The 23,918-nt window shown below is 37.7% G+C and overlaps 1 protein-coding gene across 21 annotated transcripts; it reads left to right on the plus strand.

Moving 5' to 3' along the window:
• Nucleotides 1-23,918, plus strand: ZNF585A (zinc finger protein 585A). Of its 21 annotated transcripts, none has more exons than XM_082439301.1 (6): nucleotides 3-1,511; nucleotides 3,026-3,081; nucleotides 3,510-4,115; nucleotides 11,411-11,537; nucleotides 15,313-15,405; nucleotides 16,675-23,918. In XM_082439301.1, exons 3-6 carry the CDS (start codon nucleotides 4,038-4,040, stop codon nucleotides 19,005-19,007), a joined length of 2,631 nt encoding a protein of 876 aa, XP_082295427.1. In that variant the 5' UTR covers nucleotides 3-1,511; nucleotides 3,026-3,081; nucleotides 3,510-4,037; the 3' UTR covers nucleotides 19,008-23,918. The 21 variants fall into 21 exon arrangements, with proteins under 21 accessions (XP_082295415.1, XP_082295414.1, XP_082295429.1 ...); XM_082439300.1 differs by having other exon boundaries at nucleotides 3,918-4,115; XM_082439284.1 differs by having other exon boundaries at nucleotides 3-1,502; nucleotides 3,918-4,115.

The following is a 23,918-nucleotide window of genomic DNA, read 5'->3' on the forward strand; positions in this document are numbered from 1 at the left end:
CACCCCCCCCACAGGACCCCCTTCTCTTAGCCAGGCCTGGACCCTGAAGGGTGAAAGTTGTGCCTTGGGACCCTTCCCTTTCTTGTCAGAACAGAGAGTAACATTTGTTTGGTGGAGATTTATAGGAACATCGTTACCTGACTTTGACCTGATCTCAAGAACAGAGGATCTGACACCAAGAAGCTTCCAACAACTAAGCACGCCCCTCCCTCACCTATCCTATAAAAGGGCTTTGCTGAAAGCTTTCAGAGAGTTTGGGGTGTTTTTAAAGGCATGAGCCACCTATCTCCTTGCACGGTCCTGCAAGTAACCCTTTCTCTGTTCCAAAGTCTGACGTTTTGGTATTGTGTGGCCTCACTGTGCGTCGGCACACGGACTTGCGTTTTGGTAACAGGGGGAGTGTTAGCTGCTCCAGAATTTCCATATAGGAGAAGCTAAGGGAGCAGTCAGACTGGACTTAAGGCTTCATTTATATAGTAAGGACATTGTTATTACTTAGATTTTAATTTACAAATAAATAAAAATAGCAGGTTTCCTTAAGTGCTTTTAGTCACATGTTGACCATCTTAAAGACCGTTATTATTTTTTATTATTGCTGCCTACTATTGTTTTACTTGCAGTAGTTAAGGTGAAGGCTAACGAAGATTAATGGGGATTTATCAAGTCTCCATTTGCCCCACCAGCCCTTCAGAAGGTGACAACTTCCTATGGCTGTATCTCTCTGGAAAGGATAGGACTACTCTGAGTTCTACCCTGTTTCCCCCAGTTCTTTCTCACGTTAAGGGCTGTACCACCTTTCCTGCAGCGGATTGCCCATTCTGACATTTCTCTGTTGCCAAGTGGCTTCGTCCAGGGGCGGACCTCTCTACTCTCCGAAAAGTGGATTGTAGCACCCTGACTTTTCCCCCCTTCATCTCCTGGTGGTTTCTCCTAGGATCCAGCCTTGGTACATAAGACGTTTGTCCTTCTCCCTTGGTGACATTTTTCTTTCTGGCCCTCCACTTTCCTGGTGGTTTCTCCAAGCAGGTAATTGCTCTCTGCACGGTGCTGATTCCTGAGGGGCAATTTAGGTTTTCTAAACATAACATGGAGCTCGGGACCCCATCTCCAATACCTTCCTCCTCCCGGAAGCCCACCTAGACCAGGGCCACACTCCCACATGCTCTGTGGCAACCCCTGCCTCGCTCTAAATACCCGCAGGAGGCCTATTCCTTCCCTGTACGGAATGGATACGCTTCCAAGATGGCGGCCCGCACGCAGAAGAACACTGGGTGCAGCCATGTTCTCTGCCCAACAGCGCCTCTCAGGGAAACTGCGCAAGGTCCCTAACAAAGTCTCTTCGTCGTGTGACTGTTGGCGGAATGCGGCTTCCAGGGTAATTCAGGGCATGCGCAAAACCAACGGTCCGTAAGGTGCTAGAGGCCCGACTGGAAGCGGAAGTGGCTCTCGGAGGCGTTTTTGCTGCTTGTGTCAGGAGCATCCTCACACTTTAATTCCGAGAGGTCTCTGAGGTGATTTTGGTTGGTCTTGATTAGGAATTCTGTGGGGTTAATGATGGAAGGCTTGTCCGTGGAGTTAGTGATGGTGGTTTTGGGATTCAGTGGTGGGGGTTGGGGTCTGTGGCGTCGGTTGTTGGGTGTCAGAGAGAGGTCAGTGATGGGGTCCTGGGCAATGGTGAATATCTTTGAGATGAGTGATTGGGATTTGGGGGCCCAGTGATGGCAGTCTGTGGTCAGTGACAGAGCCTCGGGCGTCAGCATGGGGAATCTATGGGGTCTGTGATGAGCTTGCTTTTTAAATACTCACAAGCATTTTCTTTATTGCTCCCATTTCAGTGTTTGGGTTTTTGTTTTTTGAATTTCAGTTTATTTTTTCTTTGACCCATGAATTATTTAGAAGGGCATTCTCTATTTCAAATAATGCCTCTGGGTGACGCTCGAGTGTAAAAATTGCTTATGGCCCAGTTCAGGGTCAGTTTTCATAAATGTCACATCTATTACATAAAAACAATTGTGTTCTTTATTCATTGTATTGTATTGTTTCATATAGATTGCATTATACATATTATTTTGTCTGCTTAATTAATTACCGAGAAAGGTAAACTCACACTGGAAAGGTTATTTATCCACTTGCCCTTCCTTCAGCCAGTTTCTGCTTTATATATTTGGAACTATTATTAGGAACAGTTATGTGTATTTTCAATAGTAGATATAACTAAATAACTCAAAAGATATTATAGCAATTTAAGCACCCACCAGCAATTTATAAAAGAGCTCATTTTCCAAAATGCTTTCCAGCATTTTAAAAAAAGATTTTACAGTTCTGAGGGAAAATTATGTCTGATTGGTCTAATGCACTTTCCCGTCAGTAATGTTGGCATCTTTTTGGTTAATTGCCATCTAAATTTACTTTTCTGTGAATTTTCATGTCCTTTGTCTTTTTTTCCCCCTGGGCTTTTAATTTTTTTCCATTTGATTGCTAGATTTTTTTTTTCTTTTTTAACATTAGGGATAACCTGTCATCACATATTGAAAATTTTATATATATATATCTTCATTTTTATTTTTAAGCTGTATTTTAACATATAATTAGGAAATATCTAATCAGAAATATTTGTTTTTTCTTTTATAGTTTCTGGGTTTTCTCTCATGTACAATAAGATCCCTCTGACTCCACCAGAATGTTATACAAACGTATACTCCTAAAATTTATTTTAATATTCTTTGAGATTTTTAAAATACATATACTTAAAGTATTTACTCATGTTGGATTCAGTCTAATGTATAGTGTGCAATGGGGATCTAGTTTGTTTTGTTCCAGGTGGAAGGCCAGTTATGTCAGCACCATTTATGCAATGAATGTCTTGTGTATACTCAATTGAATGTCACTTTTGTCACATACATAAATCAGTATTGTCTGGTCTGTTGTTTTACTTGCTTTGATTATATTGTTTTTTATATTAACTTTTAATATCTAATAGTGCATAGTAATTGCTAATATTTATTGCATGCTTCTTGTATTCCAGGGAGGTGTTGAGTACTTTGTAAGCATCATCTCATTTCATTTTCGTAACTCTATGAGGTAGGCACTTTCATTCTCATTTTTGAAACTAAAGCTAAAAATAACTTATTCATTTTCTCGTAGCCAAAAAGTAGCAGAGCTGCAATTCAAATCTTCAGTAATGTTACTCCATATCTCATGTTTTTTCCCATATTTTACCATGACTAATAACCTATCACAGGTTTTGTTAAACTTCATGTTCTCCACAGCACTGGTTCTCAAAGTATGGTTCCTGGAACAGTAGCATTAGCATCACCTGGGTACTAGTTAGAAATGCAGATTCTTGGGCCCTGCTATGATCTTAATGTTTGTTCCCCCCAAATTCATATGTTGAAATTCTAACACCCAAAAGTATGGTATTAGAAGTTGGGGCCTTTGGGGGATGATTAGGTCATGAAAGTAGAACCCTGATGAATAGGATTAGTGCTCTTATAAAAGATACTCCACAGAGCTTCATAGCCCCTTCCACCATGTGAAGACACAGCTAGAAGGTGCTGGCTATGAACCAGGAAGAGAGCCTTCATCAAAACGTGATCATGCTGGCACCTTGATCTTGGACTTCCTAGCTTCCAGAACTGTGAGCAATAAATTTCCGTTGTTTATAAGCTACCCAGTCTGTGGTATTTTGTTAGAGCAACCCGAATAGTCTGAGACAGGCCCTACCCTAGACCTACTGAATCACAAACTGTGGGAGTGTGGGGCTTTTAAACTATATTTTAACAAACCCTCCAGGTGATTCAAATGCACACTCAATCTTGAGAACCACTGTCCTGTGGTGTCTAGCTCAGGAAACTACACCTTGGAGTTCACTGGAAATGTTTATGTGATGACTGACCATGTGGACATTATCTTTCCAGGGAGCCCCTGGGTCAGATCTTCCTCCAGACTCCACCTCACCTCTCCTTAGCAGCTCTGCTTGAGTCTACAGATGTCCGCCAAACATTAGGCTCCTGAGAGAATAAAAGTTGAGACCCAGCATGACCATGCCAGCTAATTGGACCTCTCACCAGAAATCCCTGGGCCTGGCTCCAGAGGAACATGACAGCTCATGTGAGGTGAGGAGGAGGAATTCCAGGGAGTGGGAATTCATTCTGGGAGAAGATTGATCTTTACAACAAAGTTTTGTGCAAAGATGATATCTAAAATTATTCCCAATGTTGTTTTTGGTGTTTGTTTTATTTTGTTTACCATATTAACCTTGATGTCTAAACCCATCAATGACAGTAAAAGAACTGAAAATTATGAACATAGGTTCAGAAATCAAATGTATTAACTACTCACAGCAAAACAATGTTCAAAAATAATCTAGAAAAATAACATCTCAATTTAAAATCTAGATGAAATGGGTGAACTTCTAGTAACATACTAAATTTCCCATCAAATCTTTAATTACCGTTTACCACGTTTTCACTTGTAGGTGTTAAGATTTTTACTTAAAAAATTCTACTTTTAATAAAATTAGGATTGCACCTTTGGAGAGATTTGTTTGCATTCATTTTATTCTGCTTTTGGAATGTTAACTTTGTGTATGTGTGCAAATTTTATGTTTAATATTTCTGAATGTTACAAAGTCACTTGAAAAGAATGTTTCCAGATATAGACTTTGTTATCAATAAAATATGTAGTTAGGAGGTTTTTACAATGTAGCTTATTTTTTCCTCTTTATCTCCTGGAGCTGAGAGATATTATTTAAGGTTTCCCACCATGAATATATTTCTATCTGTATTGCCTATAGTTTCTGTTTATAAATTTTGATGCTATGTAATTTGGTACAGTGATAGTAATGACGTCTCAAGTTCATTTTGGATTGTGTCCTTGTCCTGTTTAATATTTTTTCTCTAGAATTCAGCTCTGTCTGATATTAAGATGGAGGCTTTTATTTCCTTTTTGTTGGCATATCCAAATATGCCTTTTGCTTATCCTTTTACTGTCAGCCTTTGGAGTCCTTGTGCATTTCTCTGTACAGCAGTGGAAAGATGCTTTTTATGTTACACTTCTGATGTGGATGTTTCTTTTATGTATCTTTCACTGTATACTCTGTATTTTTTGCTTTTGTTTCTGTGTCATTCTGGTAATTAGGAGGGTTTAGATTCTTTTTTGTTTGGTTAGTTCTCTTAGTGTCACCTTTATCGCATTAACTTTTTGAACTAAATCTTTTACTCTTTTAGACAATATCTATTAAATTTGTACTGTGAATAATGATAAGAGTTCTATACTAGTACTTCAAGGATTCTTTTGTTTGTTGGATATTTTTATTAAACTCTATTTTTTTCTATTTTACTTTAAAAGTCCTTATTTCCATTTCATGTTGCTTACTTGTCTTAATCTGCTCTTGCCCCTTTTTGTGTTTTCATAGAATGTTTTTATTGCTTTCAGAGAGACCTTCATTTCTGTGCTTTTTCTTTCTTTTTTACTTCTTTACTGAGTTCTGCCATTTTTTTTCAAAAGTTTAAATAACCATTTTCTTAACCTGTTTTTCCATTATTTCTCCTTTGGACTCTTATATCCCTATTTATTCATTAAGTAGTTGATTGCTTTAGTGAATTCCTTGAATTCATGGTGAATGTGTTTTCTTTTATTGTGTGGCAATTTATTTCTAGCATGTTTCTTTTAATCTCTCTCTTTTTTTTTCATTCTTTTTGCTTATAGTATCTTTGTACGTTAGGAGATTTTTATTGTTATCTTTGAGTAAGAAGGTTTTTCCTGGACAGATTGTTTATAAGAACCTCATTTGGTGTGGAGTCAAAGCTACGAATATGACATCTTCTTGATTCCCCATTTAATTATTGATGACATAGGGTTTAGGGGCCAGGGTTTTGGTGTGAGTAGGTTGTGAATATGCAAGTGTATAAAAGAGAAAAATCAGAGCATAAGTATTTTTTTCCAGTATATAAGGAATATTTTCAAAGAAATGACAATGTTCTAAGCCCCATAAACAGAATCAACACATCACAAAGAAGCAAACTGTAATCTCTGAACATAGTTAAATGAAGAAATAAAAAAGATAGCTTTCAAGCATCATAATTTTAGACATTAAAGACCACAAGTATTTTAATACTTATCTTTAATACTTTCTTTATCCTGTCCTTCCTGCATGCTCATTCCCTACCCTGAGTTCAGTGACCTGCTCTGTATATTCAACTCATGAATCATCATCTCCATACTAGCTCTCTATCCACCTGCCTAGTGTCCATCCTTGTATATGTCTTATCACTTAAATCTCAGTATGTACAAAATATATTATTTCTTATCTTTTTTCCCCAGCCCCCTCCTCTAGTCCTTAAATTCATCTGTGACCTCAGAATCTACAGCAACACAAAACTGATAACTGAGAGTTATCTGAGTACTTTTTTCTCACCTTCACACTCGGTATCACTTTTACCTCCTTAATAATTAGTATCAATCGCTTCTATAGCCTTACTACAGCCTTACTTTAGATAAGTAAGAAATTTGTATTCTCTCACCTGAATTGTGCAGTGGTTCTTGTGACTTATTTTCTGGTCTTGCCCATTTCAAAGTGCTCTGTTATGAGAATAAACTTTCTTCGGTATATTTTTTCAATGTTTTATTTATTTTGAAATAATTATAGATTCAAAGGGCTTGCAGAATATAGTACAGAGAATTCTCCCATAAATTCCAATTTATTGTGATGCATGATTCTTTTTATTCATTGCTGAATCCAATTTGGCAGTATTTCATTTAGGATGTTTGCATCTAAGTTCACAAGAGATATTGGTCTGTAGTTTTCTTTTTGGTACTGTCTTTATAGTGTTTTGGTATCAGGGTAATAATACTGGCCCCCAAAAATTAGTTGGGAAGTGTTTCCTCTTCTTTTAATTTCTGGATGGGATTGTGTAAAAATGAGACTAACTCTTCTTTAAAAGTTTAGTAGAATTCTCTAGTAAAACTATCTCGGGACTTCCCTGGTGATCCAGTGGTTAAGACTCTGTGTCCACTTCAAGGGGCATGGGTTCGATCCCTGGTTGGGGAACTAGGATCCTGCATGCTACATGATGTGGCAAAAAAAAAAAAAACCTATCTGGGCCTGGAGACTTTTTTTTCCAGGAGCTTTTAACTTATTATTTTAATTTAATTTAATGGTTTATGGGATTATCAACTTATGTATTTTATAATGTTGAGTTTTGGTAGTTGTGGTTTTTGAGGAATCGGTCCATTTCTTCTAAGTTGCTGACTCTATTAACGTAGAATTTTTGTATTCCCTTATTTTTCTTTTAATGGCTGCCAGATCTGTAACGATATTCATTCCTGACATTGGTGATTTGTATCTTTTTATCTTTGTCAGTCTGGTTGACTACTAGGTCAGTCAGCAAGATTTATTAATTTTATTGATTTTTTTCAAAATAACTATGTTGTGTTTTATTGATTTTTCTCTAGTTTTTTTTTTTTATTTTGTTTTCAATTTCCTTGATACCTGCTTTCTATTATTTTCTTCTTTCTGCTTGCTTTGGGTTTATTTTGCTTTTCTTTTTCTAGTTTCTTGAGGTAGGAATTTAGATTATTGATTTGAGACCTTTCCCCTTTCCTTTTTTAAAAAATTGATGTGTAATTGATGTATAACATATTATTTTCAGGTATGCAACATTATTCAATATTTGTATATATTGTGAAATGATCACCATGATAAATCTAGTTATCATTCATCACTACACATAGTTACAAATATTTTCTCTTGTGTTGAGAACCTTCAAGATCTCTCTTAGCAACTTTCAAATATACAATCCAGTATTAACTATAGTTATAGTTACCATGCTGTGCGTTATGTCCCCATGACTTATTTTATACCTGGAAGTTTATACTTTTGACCGCCTTCACCCATTTTACCCACCACCCGCCCCCTGCCTCTGGCAATCACCAGTCTATTCTCTGTATCTATGATTTCAGTTGCTGGTTTTTTTACATTACACATAAAGTGAGATCATATGGTATTTGTCCTTCTTTGTCTGACTTATTTCACTCAGCATAATGCCCTCAAGGTCCATCCTTGCTGTTGAGAATGGCAAGATTTCCGTCTTTTTTATGGCTGAATAATGTTCCAATGCATATATAAATACCCATTTTCTTTATCCATTCACCCATCATTGGACACTTAGGTCGCTTTCATGTCTTGGCCATTGTGGATAATGCTGCAGTGAAAGTGGGGGTGTGTATATCTATTCAAGTTAACGTTTTCATTTCCTTTGGATAAATACTTAGAAATGGAATTGCTGGATCATATGGCAGTTCTATTTTTAATTTTTTGAAGAGCTTCCATGGTATTTTCCATAGTGGTTGCACCAATTTACATTCTTCCAATAGTGCACAAGGATTCCCTTTTCTCCACATCTTTGCCAGCACTTGTTATTTCTTGGGTTTGTGTGTTTTTTTTTTTTTTTGTTACATTCTGACAGGTGTAAGGTGATATCTCATTGTGAATTTGACTTGTATTACCCTGATCATTAGTGATGTTGAGCACGTTTTCGTGTATCTTTTGGCAATCTGTATATTTTCTTTGGAAAAATGTCTCATTCAGATTCTCTGCCCATTTTTTACTTGGATCGTTTGTTTCCCCTTTTCTATAAATTTCCCTTTCAGCATCCCACAAATTTTGATACAGTGTATTTTCACTTTCTTTCAGTTCTGTGTATTTTCTAGATTTCTTTTGAGGATTCCTCTTTGACTTATAGGTTATTTAGAAGTGTGTTGATTAATTTCCGGATATTTCCAGACTTTCCAGATAGCTTTTGTTACTGTTTTCTAATATAATTCCTTTGGAGATTTTTCTGTTGTCTTTCTGTTATTGAGTTTTAGTTTGATTCCATTGTTTTCAGAGAACATACTTCATATTATTTCATTTCTTTCCAGTTGAGATTTATTTCACAGCCTAGGGTATGGTCTGTCTTGGTCATTGTTCTATGGATGCTTGAAAAAAATGTGTATTCTGCTGTTGTTGGTTGGAGTAGTCTATAAATATTGATTAGATCCTGTTGTTTGTTTTTCTATATCATTGATAATACCCTGTCTATTATTTCTATAATTTGCTGAATATGGGCTGTTCAGGTCCCTATAAATCCCTTTTTTAAGTGTTTGACCCCAGGTGGAAATAGCCATTCCTTCAATTATGCATTCCCACATTAGATTTTTTTAATATGGAAGATCATGTTTTTTAAAAAACATTTTACTATGAAAAAAATGTAAATGTGTTCAAGAGTAAAGAGAATAGTATAAGGGGCCCTTGTATCTATTGTACTTATCACTCAGCTTTATTAGTGAACAACATACTGTGATTCTTATATTATCTAAAACTACCCTCCTCCCCAGCTGCTGGATTTTTTAAAAGTAAATCCCCAAAACCATTTTATCTGTGACTACTTTGATGTATATCTCTAAGAGACGAGAATTCTTTTTTTCTTCCTTTTTGTTTGACATAACCATTAAGCCATTACCACACCTAAAGCATAATATCAATAATTCCTAGGTGTCATCTGATACCCAGTTATTATTTGAATTTGAAACATGCCATAAATATCTTTTTAATGTTGGTTTGCTTTAATTAAGAGCCAGACACGGTCCACAAGTTGCATTTGGTTAGTATGACTCTGAAGTCTCTTTTAATAAAGAAAAGATTCTCCTCCAAATTTTTTCTGTTATAATTTATTTTTAGAAGAAACAGGTCATTTGCTGTCTTCTGGATTGAGCTCATGTTTTGGTCTTGATATTGTTCAACATATTCCTCTATACTTCATATTACCTATGAATGATTTGTTGGATCTGGAGGCTTAATGAGATTCGGGTTGTATTTTTCTTTATATTTGGTAAAAGTACTTAATGGGTGGTATGAAATTAATTACTATATCATGTCAGGAGGCACATAATACATGGTTATCTCTCTTTTTGTGATGTTAAAATTGATGAGTGGATGCCAGTGTTACTAGCTGACGCATCCATTTTAAACTTCTCTTCAGCCTTTCACCTGAAACAGTTGAGCAACCCTTAATGATTATTGTCTAAACCCATTATTTCATTAGGAGTTATGAGATGATGCTCTTCTAATTCTATCCTAACTTCTTCATTTATTAGCCAGAAATCATTTTGTAAGGAACTGTTCCTTATCATTTATTTGGTTATTCTGCAATACAGATCTTATACAAAAAAATATTTAATATAAATCTGACTACCTTAATTACCTTTACTTAAAGTGGAAAATTCATACTTGTTCTATGAGCAAACTGTTTTTCCCATAACCACCTTCCTGGCTTGTCATGCAGACTTCTCTTCATTTACATAGAGCTATTTGCTATTCTCCAAACTCATCATGTATTTTCCTATATCCACACCTTTGCTTGTCTTTTCTGGGAAATGACCTTCCTCACGCCCCCCATTCTGTGTTATACTTCTCATCTTCCAACTTAAATTCCTCAACTAATAATAAACTTACACCCCCATGTAGAATGTATTTTTCCTTTTTGGGGACCTCAGTGTGTTCCACATAGAGATTTACTTTTTGACACTTTAGTGAACTTGTGTTTTCTTTTTCTTTTCTTTTAAAACATAGGTCTTGTTTATTTTCCAAGTCTTTTAAGTTGCTAGAAGGTTAGAAACATAAATAATTCATATCTGTGTTCCCAAGGCTAGCATAATGGCTGGTCCTAAATTACTCAGAAATTGTATCACAGGTCATTCATCCAGTTGCTAGAAGACTACAAGAGAGCCTATTTCAATCTTCAGTTTTGAAAAACGAGTAATTGACTGACCATAGTATAGAACAATAGCAGAAATTCTTTACTGGATTTCTTTCTTCCATAAAATATTATGTAAAACTTGATATTTAATATACACCCTATATGCAATACCATTTTTTAAAAGTTCCTGGATTACACAGCTGTATGCACTTGTCAAAACTTCAAATAGTACTCTGAGGATTTGTGCATTTCATTGTATGTAAAGCTTGCCTAAAAAAGGTAAAAAAAATGTTATACTCTACTTAATGATTTGCATTCTGAAGTATTTAGGAGGAAGTGTACTGGCATCTATAGTTTACTTTGAAATGCACAAAAAAGTAAGATGCATTCATGAATGGGTAAAAGGATGGGTAAATGTGTGGTAAAACAAGTAGAGTAAATGTTAGGGATAGATTCTAAGTGGTGGTTATATAGGTTTTCACTATACAATTATTTAAAATTTTCTGTATGTTTGTAAAATTTCATAATAGAATGTTAGGGAAATGGGGGGTGAGTTTTTAAAAAGAGGAGGTAAATTAATAACAACAAAACCTAAGTTCCATATTCCTAAATATAGTCCCTCCATCCCCCAAGACTAACTATTCATGCTGAACAGGAATGTGCCCTTACAGGGATCAGTGTCCTTCAGGGATGTGGCTGTAGATTTCAGCAGAGAGGAGTGGCAGCAGCTAGACCTTGATCAGAAAAACCTGTACCGGGATGTGATGCTGGAGACCTATAGCCACCTGCTCTCAGTAGGTAAGCACAGTTACCTGAGTGTCTGAAAGAAGGGCCCCACTGAGAGTGTTTTTATTCTCAGTTGCTGAATGCTGTGAGACACCTGACCTATATGATGGTTTTGTCCTTGATTTGTCCAGGCTTCTTTATCCCTTTTGGGCACTCTGAATTTTACAGTTGACCCTTGAACAACACAAGGGTTAGGGGTGCAGACCCGGCACAATTGAAAATTCACATACAACTTTTGACTTGCCAAACACTTAACTCCTAATAGTCTAGTGTTGACTGAAAGGCTTACCAATAACATAAATAGTCAATTAACGTATATTTTGTGTGTTATATGTATTATATACTGTATTCTTACAATAAAGTAAGCTAGAGAAAAGAAAATGTTATTAAGTAAATCATAAGGAAGAGAAAATACATTTACTGTACTGTATTTATCAATACTGTAAGTTTATGTCATCTATTTATAAGGTGAATTGTCTGTCAATGCCTACATCAATATTGTCTTAAATGATACAAAACACTGTAGATGTTATATATATTACAACACTACACATCAAAAATGAAAAGGTAATGTGAAAAAGAAATTCGTATTTATTTATAGGTGTAATGAATGATTCATGTATTGATAATGAAGAAGTAGCAATATGATTGCTTTATGGTAGCCTAGTGTAATTGATATGATGGTTTCATGGTAGCCTAGCCTATACACTAATGAATAAAGTGTTATAAAATTTTTATGGCATACAGTATTATAGTCAGATTCATAATGCAGTATTGGAAACATTGTTAAATTAAGAAAAAACCACTTAACTGTGATGATAGGCTGATACCCAGTTTCTCCAATTACAGAGAGGCATACTGTACAATAATGCAGTTCTTGGAAAACAACGTTATAAAACAGTAAGAAAACTAACACATTATTAATTTTATATTAAATGTCACTCACCTTATGCCTATGTAAGGATAGGCTGTCCACCTCAATATAAGTCTTGTACATGATGTTCTAAGTGATGAATACTTAGTCAATGATGATGACAATGACACACAAACTCCTCATACAGTTCTTGCCATACAGTTATTAGATTTTCACAGGAAGACACATGTATACACAACAGATAAGTTTATTAATTGTACAGCATGATGATTCTTTACTGCTTTTTAAGTGGAAGTGGATAATCATGAAGGTCTTCATCCTTATTGTCTTCACATTGAATGGGCTGAGGAGGAGAAGGAAGAGGAGGAGTTGGTTTTGCTGTCTCGAGGATGGCAGAGGTGGAAGAAGTGGGGGAGGTGGAAGAGGGGAGGCAGGAGATACAGGCACACTTGGTGTAACATTACGGAAATACATCATAATTTCTAACTTTTTTGCTTTCTCATTTCTCTAAAAATATTTCTATACCATACCAATTCTTCTTCCACCATTTGCTTTAATTTCAGTGCCCATATCATAGAAAGGTCCATGTGGTAAAAGAAGTCAAAAGCAGTCTTAAGTAAATCTGAACCCTTCTGCCAGACTGTCTAATGTCAATTTTGTTTTCTGGCACTGCTTCTGTTTTCTTTCGAATCATCTGGCATTGGTTCGAAAGCCCTCAAATTCATCAAGCCTCTGCTGTGATGTCTATTAGCTCTTGAATTTCTCCAAGATAATCCTCCACACACTCACCCCCACCTTTTTTGCCTTATTCACAATGTCTTTCTTGATCTCCCTTATTTGCTCTGTTGTAAATCCTATGCAGTCATGCACAACATCTGGACACAGTTTTTCTGGCAGGAATTTATTGTTTCAGGCTTGATGGCTTTCATGGCTTTTTCTATAACAATGATGGCATCGTCAGTGGTGTAATCCTTCCAGCCTTTTATGATGGTCTCTCTATCAAGTTTCTCTTCCACAGTGTTGACAATCCTTTCCATAGACTACCATGTGTAATAAGCCTTAATGGTCTTTGTGACCCCCTGATCTAGGGGCTGAATTAGAGATGTTGTGTTTGGGGGCAGGTAGACCATTTTGATGCCTTTGGTGTTGAACTCATGGGGTTCTGGGTGACCAGCGACATTGTCCAATATCAAAAGGCAGTCCCTTACTGGCTGGGTACTTACTGACTCCAGGGACAAAGCATCAATGGAACCAATTCAGAAAGAAAGTTCTTGTTGTTCAGGCCTTCTTGTTTTACAACCAAAAGACTGGCAGCTGGTGTTTATCTTTTCCTTTCAAGGCTTAGGGGTTAGCAGCTTTATAGATAAGGGTTGTCCTAATCATAAAATTGACTGCACTTGCACAAAACAGGGGAGTTAGTTAGGATTTAGGTTCCTGTCCTGGTGCTCACTTCTCTTCCTTAGTCCTTTGTGGCATTTTTTCCAGAATATGGCACTTTCATCTGCATTAAAAACCAGTTCAGGCAGGTATCTTTTTTTCCTGAATGATTTTCTTAATGGCATCTAGGAACTCATCTGCTGCCTTTTGGTCATCAGAAACTGCTTCTCCTGTTATCTCTTTTTAAAGTCAAACCTCTTTCTAAAATTATCAAACCATCCTTTACTGGCATTAAATCCTCTAGCTTTAAGCCCTTCACCTTCCTTTTGCTTTAAGTTACCATATAATGACTTTGCTTTTTCTCAAATCATATTAGAATCTATAGGTATGCTTTTTTTTTAAATTTTTATTTATTTATTTGGCTGTGCCAGGTCTTAGTTGCGGCACGTAGGATCTTCGTTGTGGCATGCGGGATCTTTAGTTGCACATGAACTCTTAGTTGCAGCATGTGGGATCTAGTTCCCTGACCAGGGATCGAACCCAGGCCCCCTGCATTGGGAGCGTGGAGTCTTAGCCACTGGATCACCAGCAAAGTCCTGGTATGCTTTTCTTATAACAATCCTGTACCCACATAAAAACTACATTTTTAATACAAGATAAAAATAAATGTTTCTCAGAAAGTGCATGGTGGGAATTCCCTGGCAGTCCAGTGGTTAGGACTCCGTTCTCTCACTGCTGAGGGCCCGGATTCAGTCCTCCCTAGTTGGGGAACTAGGATCCCACAAGCCATGCGGTGTGGCCAAAAAAAAAAAAAAAAAAGATGCAGGGTTTTTGTGTCTGCTGGTATATGCTTCATGAATTTCTTTTTTCTTTTCTTTTTTTTTTTTTTACAGTGGTTTTTACACTGAATTCATTTATGTTGAAATGGCTGGCAACAACAGCTGCAGACCTCAATCAAGCAATTCAGCTTTTTCTTGTAATGTCATGACTTTTCTCTGTTCTTGGGAGCGTTTCCAGCATCACTAGTGGCACTTAGTATGTTAGTATGGGTCCCATGATGTTATTCAAGGTTTATAGTATTGCAAGGAACATGAAAAATATGTGAGAACCCAGAGAGGTTACTTTTTACTGCTATACACAATTTACTGGAGAGAGGGACTGCTCATGAGGCAATGATTAGGACATTTTAAGTGGATATTTACAGAACTTGAGCTCACTGCAATAGCAATAGGAGGTGGCTACAAAATTCATGACATACCTAACTTTTTAAAAACATTTTTTGATATTTCTAGGTTATGAAGTTTGTCTGAGTTTTTTCAAATTGTCACAGATCTCCAAAAGATTTTCCAATATTTTCAGTAAAATCCATTTATAATCCATGGTTCAAAGCCCTGTTGTTCAAGGGTTAACTGTACTCTGTTCTCAGAGATACACTGTTACTTTCCTGTAGAACAAAGCCTCATTGAACAAGACTATTGATTGGGCTCTGTAACACAATTAGCTGGACCCAGACCTTTTATCATTTCTCATGAACAGGGCATCAAGTTTCTGAAACAGAGGTTTTCATGTTGGAGCAAGGAAAGGAGCCATGGGCATTGCAGGGTGAGAGCCCACATCAGAGCTGTCCAGGTGAGTGAGTGTGACCCAGACTGATGGGAGACAGGGAAGTAAATCTCAGCCATCTTGAGAAAGACTGGCATCTTTGAAATGCTATTAAGATGACTCTTCTGGAAGGTTCTGATTTTTTTGTGTTATTTGAGGACCCTTGATATCAGCCTCTCAAATAACTAAATGCCTTCTATAAAAATGCCTTTGTCGTTTCTAACTGTCTTCTTCCTTGGCTTTTTGGCGTCTGGATCACATGCCAATCTGCCTCAATAAATATTTTCTTTTTTTCTTGGTTATGCTCCTTTTCTCTAACATTCTTTTTTCTTTCTGCCTTCCACATTGTCCGAGATTCATTCTTTATGTATTCAGCTATTCATGGATTTGCTTTCTTTAAAAGTTACTATATGTCACACACTCCCACTCCTGCTAGTCCTCTTTCATTTCTTTCTTTCTCATTGTGAGATGCTGTGGAACTTTATCTCCAATCATGCGCTCTTCCTTTTTTCTCCATAGTCACTGACTTAAGATTTCTCACTTTCCCATTCCCCATGTCTTTCATCCAACTGATGACTTAGGGGTCACTGTTGCTTAACCTTTAGGAGTACCTTTCTGACTTCCTTCCAAGGTTGCTTGAGACTTCACACTGACTGGGGGCTCTCTGCCTGGTTGGCTGACTTTTGAAATTGCTTTATTTCTGTACTTCATATGATGAGGTTTGAGTTTAATCATGTCTTCATTCAGGACACACTATCATCATCAGTATGGGTAAGGATTCTCTATTATTTTATTTTTTCAATTTATTCATTATTCCTTCTTTTCCCCATACTCATCTCACTTCCCATCATAGGCAATTGTTTTATATGATAGAAACATATTTTTAAGTTCATATTTAAAGTGACTTGGGGTATGTATTATTAGTTTATATAAATATTATTGTGCTATATATCTTGTTCTTTGCCTTTTTTCACTTCCTGGCACAGTGCATTGAGTTCATAAAGTTTATTTTCTAAATAAACTGAATTGTATCCCAGAATGTTTCCTATCACCACTATCACCAAGTCTTCTCAGCCAATGATTCACCCTCACCCTTTTCACTGTGTTCAACCTGGATGAACCATATGACCCTCTACTCTTGCCTCTGCTAGCTGCTCTTTGAGCTAAAATCATCTCATTTTCCTTTGAGAAGGAGAGTTTGGGTTTCAAACCTCACAGAGAATTTCTGAAAAACTTCTTTCTACGTTGAGAGGAAAGGTGATGCTACAAGTGACGTTTTATTGTATTTTATTCTAGAAGAATTGTGGCAGATTGATGACCAGATAGAGAGCTATCAACAAAGAGAAAACAAATCTTTAAGAGATGTTGCTTTCATCAAGAAAATATTGACTATAAAGAGGGATTATGAATATAAGGACAGAAAAATAATTCATGTGAGCCAAAACATTCCTTCCCCAGAGAGACCTCATCAATGTGACTTATATGGAAGTGCTTTAAGCCATAATTTAGATTTACACGGTCATAATAGAAACAGTGGATCAAAGAACATTAATAAGATTACTGAATATGGTAAAATTTCTTCCTGTACTAAACATGAGTGTACTCCAACAGGAGAGAAATTATGGGGCCATAATCAATGTGGAAAAATCCTCAGCTTTAAACAAGTACCCTGTCAACATCAGAAAAGTCATGCTGGGGCAAAATCTTATAAATGTGCTGAATTTGGAAATATCTTCACCCAGAAGTCACAACTCAAGGTACATCTGAAAGTGCATACAGGAGAAAAACTGTATGTATGTATTGACTGTGGGAAGGCTTTTGTACAGAAGCCAGAATTCATTACACATCAGAGGACTCATACTAGAGAGAAGCCTTATAAGTGCAGTGAATGTGGGAAAGCCTTTTTCCAAGTATCTTCTCTTTTCAGGCATCAGAGAATTCATACTGGAGAAAAACTCTATGAATGCAGTGAATGTGGGAAAGGCTTCTCTTATAACTCAGATCTTAGTATACATCAGAAAATTCATACTGGAGAGAGACACCATGAGTGCAGTGATTGTGGCAAAGCATTCACGCAGAAGTCCACACTCAAGATGCATCAGAAAATTCATACAGGCGAGAGATCCTATATATGTATTGAATGTGGACAGGCCTTCATCCAGAAGACACACTTGATTGCACACCGAAGAATTCATACTGGAGAAAAACCATATGAATGCAGTAACTGTGGGAAGTCCTTCATTTCTAAGTCACAACTGCAGGTACATCAACGAACTCACACAAGAATGAAACCGTCTATATGCAACGAATATGGGAAGGTTTTCAACAATAGTTCCAACCTCAATACACATAAGAAAGTACAAACGAGAGAGAAATCTTCCATATGTACTGAGTGTGGTAAGGCCTTTACGTACAGGTCAGAGTTGATTATACATCAGAGAATTCACACCGGAGAGAAACCTTATGAATGCAGTGATTGTGGAAAAGCCTTCACTCAGAAGTCAGCACTCACAGTGCATCAGAGAATTCATACAGGAGAAAAATCATATATATGCGTGAAATGTGGGCTAGCCTTCATCCAGAAGGCACACTTGATTGCCCATCAAATAATTCATACAGGAGAGAAACCTTATAAATGTGGTCATTGTGGGAAATCCTTTACTTCCAAGTCACAACTCCATGTGCATAAACGAATTCACACAGGAGAGAAACCCTATATGTGCACTAAATGTGGGAAGGCATTTACCAACAGGTCAAATCTCATTACCCATCAGAAAACTCATACAGGAGAGAAATCCTATATATGTCCTAAATGTGGCAAGGCCTTCACACAAAGGTCAGACTTGATTACACATCAGAGAATTCATACTGGGGAGAAACCTTATGAATGCAGTACCTGTGGAAAAGCCTTCACCCAGAAGTCACACCTCAATATACATCAGAAAATTCACACTGGAGAGAGACAGTATGAATGCCATGAATGTGGGAAAGCCTTCAACCAGAAATCAATACTCATTGTGCATCAGAAAATTCATACAGGAGAGAAACCCTATGTGTGCACTGAGTGTGGAAGAGCCTTCATCCGGAAGTCAAACTTTATTACTCATCAGAGAATTCATACTGGGGAGAAACCTTATGAATGCAATGATTGTGGGAAATCCTTCACCTCCAAATCTCAGCTCCTGGTGCATCAACCAATTCACACAGGAGAAAAACCATATGTGTGTGCTGTATGTGGGAAAGCCTTTAGTGGCAGGTCAAATCTCAGTAAACATCAGAAAACTCATACTGGAGAAAAGCCATACATCTGTTCTGAATGTGGGAAGACCTTCAGACAAAAGTCAGAACTGATTATACATCATAGGATTCATACCGGAGAGAAACCTTATGAATGCAGTGACTGTGGTAAATCGTTCACTAAGAAATCACAGCTCCAAGTGCATCAACGAATTCACACAGGAGAGAAGCCTTATGTGTGTGCTGAGTGTGGGAAGGCCTTCACTGACAGATCAAATTTGAACAAACACCAGACAACGCACACTGGAGACAAACCCTATAAGTGTGTAGTCTGTGGGAAAGGCTTCGTTCAGAAATCAGTTCTCAGCGTGCATCAGAGTATTCACACTTGAGAGAAACATTCTGAGAAAACCTCAGTGAGATCAGATTTTATTTTACATTATGGAATTCGTGCAACAGAAAAATATGCATATTATCATAACTAGAAATGCTCCATCAGAGTGTCACACATTACTATACAGAAGAGGACCTCTGAAAGGACCCTGAATGGGAGGACCCCTTCCCATATTGTCACCAGCCTCAGTAAACCTTGGGACATTCATACTGAGAAGGAACTTTGTCAGTTCAATACATTAGAAGAAGCCTTCTCATGAAAACTGTAATGGAACACTGTTACCAGATTCTGCACTGGAAACATTATGTGAAGTCATGTTAATGATAATCCTGTTTACTGTGGAATAGGTAACATGCCAACAAGTTGAATGGTAGAACAGCATAATATACACGATAACGATAAACCCTAAGTTCTGTGAGATGTTTGTTGCAGAACACATTGCCTAACAGAATTTTGTGTCATTCTTCTGTTGAATCAAACATGGTCTGCGTATCTAATCCCCCATTGCATATTTTTATCAAGAAAGGGATGCCACAATAAAAAAATTATGTATACAGATATAAACCTCAGAGTGTATGTTGACTCCCCCATTATCCTCTAGCACCATGAATGGTAACCCCCCCTTATTAGCCACCAGTAGAGTGTTTTCAACTTTCATACAGCACATTGTCTTCTGACCCCTAAATTGCATTATGACTGCCTATTCGTGCTACCATTATCTCCCAGACTTACCCTTAATCAGCCCCCAGTATAGTGTCCTGTGAGCTCCCATTACCTTCAGGAAAGCTTCTGAAGTAAGAATGTTCAGGCACCTCAGTCAACTCTTCACCTTAGTCTCTCTTTTGTTTTTATAGTTTTATAGTGCTTCCAGCTCATTTGCCTTCCTTAATGACTTGACCTTTATAATGACAATAATGAATCAATAACTCATTAAAACAAACCCCAACATACCTTCACTGTGTTCTCTCTACCCATCTACATTCCATGCACTCCTCAAGGACCTTCTCCCCCATGTGCCTCAAACACATCAGGTTAGGTCCTGCCTCAGGGACTTTGCATTTGCAGTGCCCTCTTCAAAGAGCACAGTTCCTCATTATATCTGTGTGGTTTACTCCTTCTTGTCTTTCTTCCAATGGCATATCTTCACAGAGGTCTGCCCTGCCCTTCCCTGCCTGCCTGGCTTAAAATTCCATCACCCTCCCCTTCCTCCTTTATCCTCTCCATAGCACTTATTACCATGATGCCCTGTATATTTCACTTATTTGTCTATGGTTCCCAATCTAGAATGTTTTTCCCCGTTTTGTTCACTGTTGTGAACCTAGACCCATGCCTGACATAAAACAGTCCTTCTATGAGTGCACGTTGTGGAGTGTTGACCCTGCTCATCCCATGACTTCCCTTTGATCCTTTCTGTATTGCAGCATAAGATGCTCCGATGGGGAGAACCAACTTGTCTAAAACACACAAGGCTTTTTCACCCCCAGTCTTTACCTGGGCTGTGCCTCCTTCCTGTTCTAAAAGTTGTAACATCATTGTAAACCTTTTGCTCTGATGCCAGCCCATTTAAAGAAAGGACTGAGGCACAGGAAATCAGTCCCACATAGATGGGACTTGATGCTTGATGTTTCAGGATTCCCTTCAATGATTCTTAAATACCACAGTCAGCTCCAAAATGATCACAAAAGAGCCCACTCACTCTGCCCGAGCATGCACAGTCCTGCCTTACCCCAATTGCACCTTGATGGGGCACCCCGTAAGCTGACCTACAGACCTGCTTATCATGCCCTGACAGGTATGCCCAAAGCTAATAATATGGAGAGGCCAAGAGCAGAGAAGGGTTGACCTTCCTTAGAAGTTAGGTGTGCAACCTAAGACTGGGGCAGCAGTGGTCTCACAGATGCATGCAGAGGGTCTGATTGACAGCTCAGCTGCTGGGTGGAAAAATGAACCAGCAAAATGGTTCCTTCAGGTCAGTCCATTGGCAATGCTGAGAGTGGAAAACAGTTGGGTTGTACAGAAATGTTCTCACCTTTGTGAATAGCAGCATGAGGGTTGAGAATGGGGACAGAACCTGGTTAAGGGGACAGGTCTAAGGATTTTCCTGTAATCCCCTCACCCAAATTGGGCAGTGATTAGTGACATATCAGATTACCACACCTTAAATCCATGTCTAATCCATCATTAGCTCCCCTTTATCTCACCCCTTCACAGTATCTGATGAGCCACTGTACACCCTTCTCTATGTTAGAACAGTATCTAGTGACCCACTACCCCCTTTTACCTCATTCAGCACTGCTTCTGGGGCTTCACGCAATGTTTTATGACCCACCATTTTCCCCCAACTTAGGACAGTGTTTGCTGATCCCGCAGGAGAGTGTCTGGAGATCTCTCCATTACCCCCTTCTTAACCCACCCCAGCACAATGTCTGGACACCCTCCATTATCCCCCTTTGACTTTACTCCATCACTGTGTTTGTCACCTCTTATTACAGGAAATAGTATCTGGAGATATTCTCATTACCTCTTCCAGTTACCTCCAGCATAATGTGTATTACTTCACCCCATTTGTGAAACAGTCTGCTAACCTCCATACTCCCCGTTTATTCCCACTTTCACCTAAATAGTAACTGATGACCACTTATTACAATCCTCAGAGTAGGAAACCATGATATACCCCACCTAATCCAACTTTTAACATTATCTCCTGATTCTTTCATTACACCTCTATCAGCATGGCTTGTGTTTCCCTCCATTTGTTGTCCATCACAATGATGGTGACCAGTTATCTTCCATTACTCCACGTAGCAGTGTTTGTAACCATCCCCAACACAGTATGTGGTGACGCCCCCGATACTCTCTCTGAACACTGGTGTGTGCCATTAACCTGCTTCCCTCTCCCCAGATAAGGGCAATGACTGATAAGGCACCATAAACTTCACATTAGCTATCTCTGTAGGACCCCCATTAACAACCGGCACAAAGTCTGTTGGTGCCCATTACCCACTAATACAGATCTGTGACTCTTCCATTAAATCCAGGTAATATCTGCTATTTCCCTATTGGCCCCCAGTAACACAGTGTCTACTGATTCCGCGTTGCCCACATTGCTTCATGAAGCCACTTAGTGTGGCTACTGCAAGTCCCCCAGTGTTGCTTCTCCAAGTCCCCACTGTTTGCCTGGACAGGAACCCTGGTGGATGGAGAAGGGATGAGGATAGGGTCCTAGCCTCATAGACACCCTCCAGGGAATTGTTGGTCTGGAGTAGGCTGGGAAGGATCTGGGAGACCCAGGAGATCACAAACAGCTTCCCATTTACTACGTGAGGAGTGAAACAAGCAGAAGAGTGAAAGCTGTCGACATGGATTAAAATCCAGGTGCCAACCCTGACGCCCAGTAACCTCCCCCGAGCCTCAGTTGCCTCACCTGTAAAATAGAGTCATGGAGGATGAAGTGACTTAATATGGGTCACTTGAGGGGAGTAGGGCTAGTGGAGACCAATGAGAGGGTCCCTGTTGTTAATGATATTACTAGTTATAAGTTGACACAAGACCAACCTCTGTATGGCTGTACCAAAACCTCACAGAGGGAAAAGTATGTTATTTTATTGTAAATTACTTTCAATTATTTCTCTTTTATATTTACTGTGACATAATATTATAGTACTGAGATATTTTTAAAGTCAGATTTATTGAGGTATAATTTACACACAGTAATAGTCACCCTTAAAAGTGTACAGTTCTGAGAGTTTTGACAAATGTGTACAATCATGTAATCAACACCACAACCAAGAGAACAGTTCCTTCACTCCCCTAAATTCCCTCCTATACCTTTTTAATCAATCTCTCTATCCACTCCCAACCCCTCGAAATCACTGATCTGTTTCCTGTTTCTATAGTTTTGCCTTTTTCACCTGTCATATAAATGTGTGTGTATCCATATATATGTAAAAATGTGTCTCCTTTGGAGTCTGACTTCTTTCATTTAGTGTATTTGAGATTCATCCATATGGTTGTATGAGATACAAATGGAAATATGCTGATGAAAAGACATTCAACATAATTAGTCATCAGGAAAATGCAAATTAAAACCATAATGACATACCACTACACACTTATCAGAATGGCAATAAATAACATAGTACAAAAGTTGGCAAGGATGTAAAGCAATAGACACTGCATTGCTGATGGGAATGATATACAATGGTATCTCCACTCTGGACAAAAGTTTCACAAGTTCTTATAAAGTTAACTACATACTTATCCTATGACCCAGCAATCCCACTTCTAGGTATTTATCCTGGAGAAATGAGAAATTATGTATGTACTCGAATGTTCACAGAAACTGCATTCATAATCACCAAAAGATTGGAAACAACCCAAATGTCCATCAGTGGGTGAATAACTAAACACAATGTAGTACATCTATACAGTGGAATACTACTCAGCCATAAAAAGGCTGATTTATGACACCAGAGAAAGGAATGATTCATTGACACAAGCTACAACATGGATGAATCTCAAAAGTATTATGTTTTACAGTGTGATAATTTAAATTATGTTTGATAAGACTTTTTATTAGAAATTAGATTATAAATATACATAATTAGATTTGTACATTAGTTATAATTTTATACTGCATATTATATACTATAATAATATTGTATATTTGTAATATAGTACACTGTAATACCATTATTGTATATTCCTTATTACAATAAAAATGTTTATTTTATATGAATGTAATATGTACTGTATGATTATATATTGGAGTATGTAATTTTTTCTATTTTGTATATCAATCTTTCACATAAAATTTCAGTTATTTGTATTTTCACATGTTTACATTTAATGTTTATAGTGTAAAGTTATAACTATAATAAAAGGGGCCATAGGGTCTGAAGAACCTGCA

Source organism: Balaenoptera physalus (assembly GCF_965194825.1).
Source record: "Balaenoptera physalus genome assembly, chromosome: 19".
Taxonomy (NCBI): Eukaryota; Metazoa; Chordata; class Mammalia; order Artiodactyla; family Balaenopteridae; genus Balaenoptera; species Balaenoptera physalus.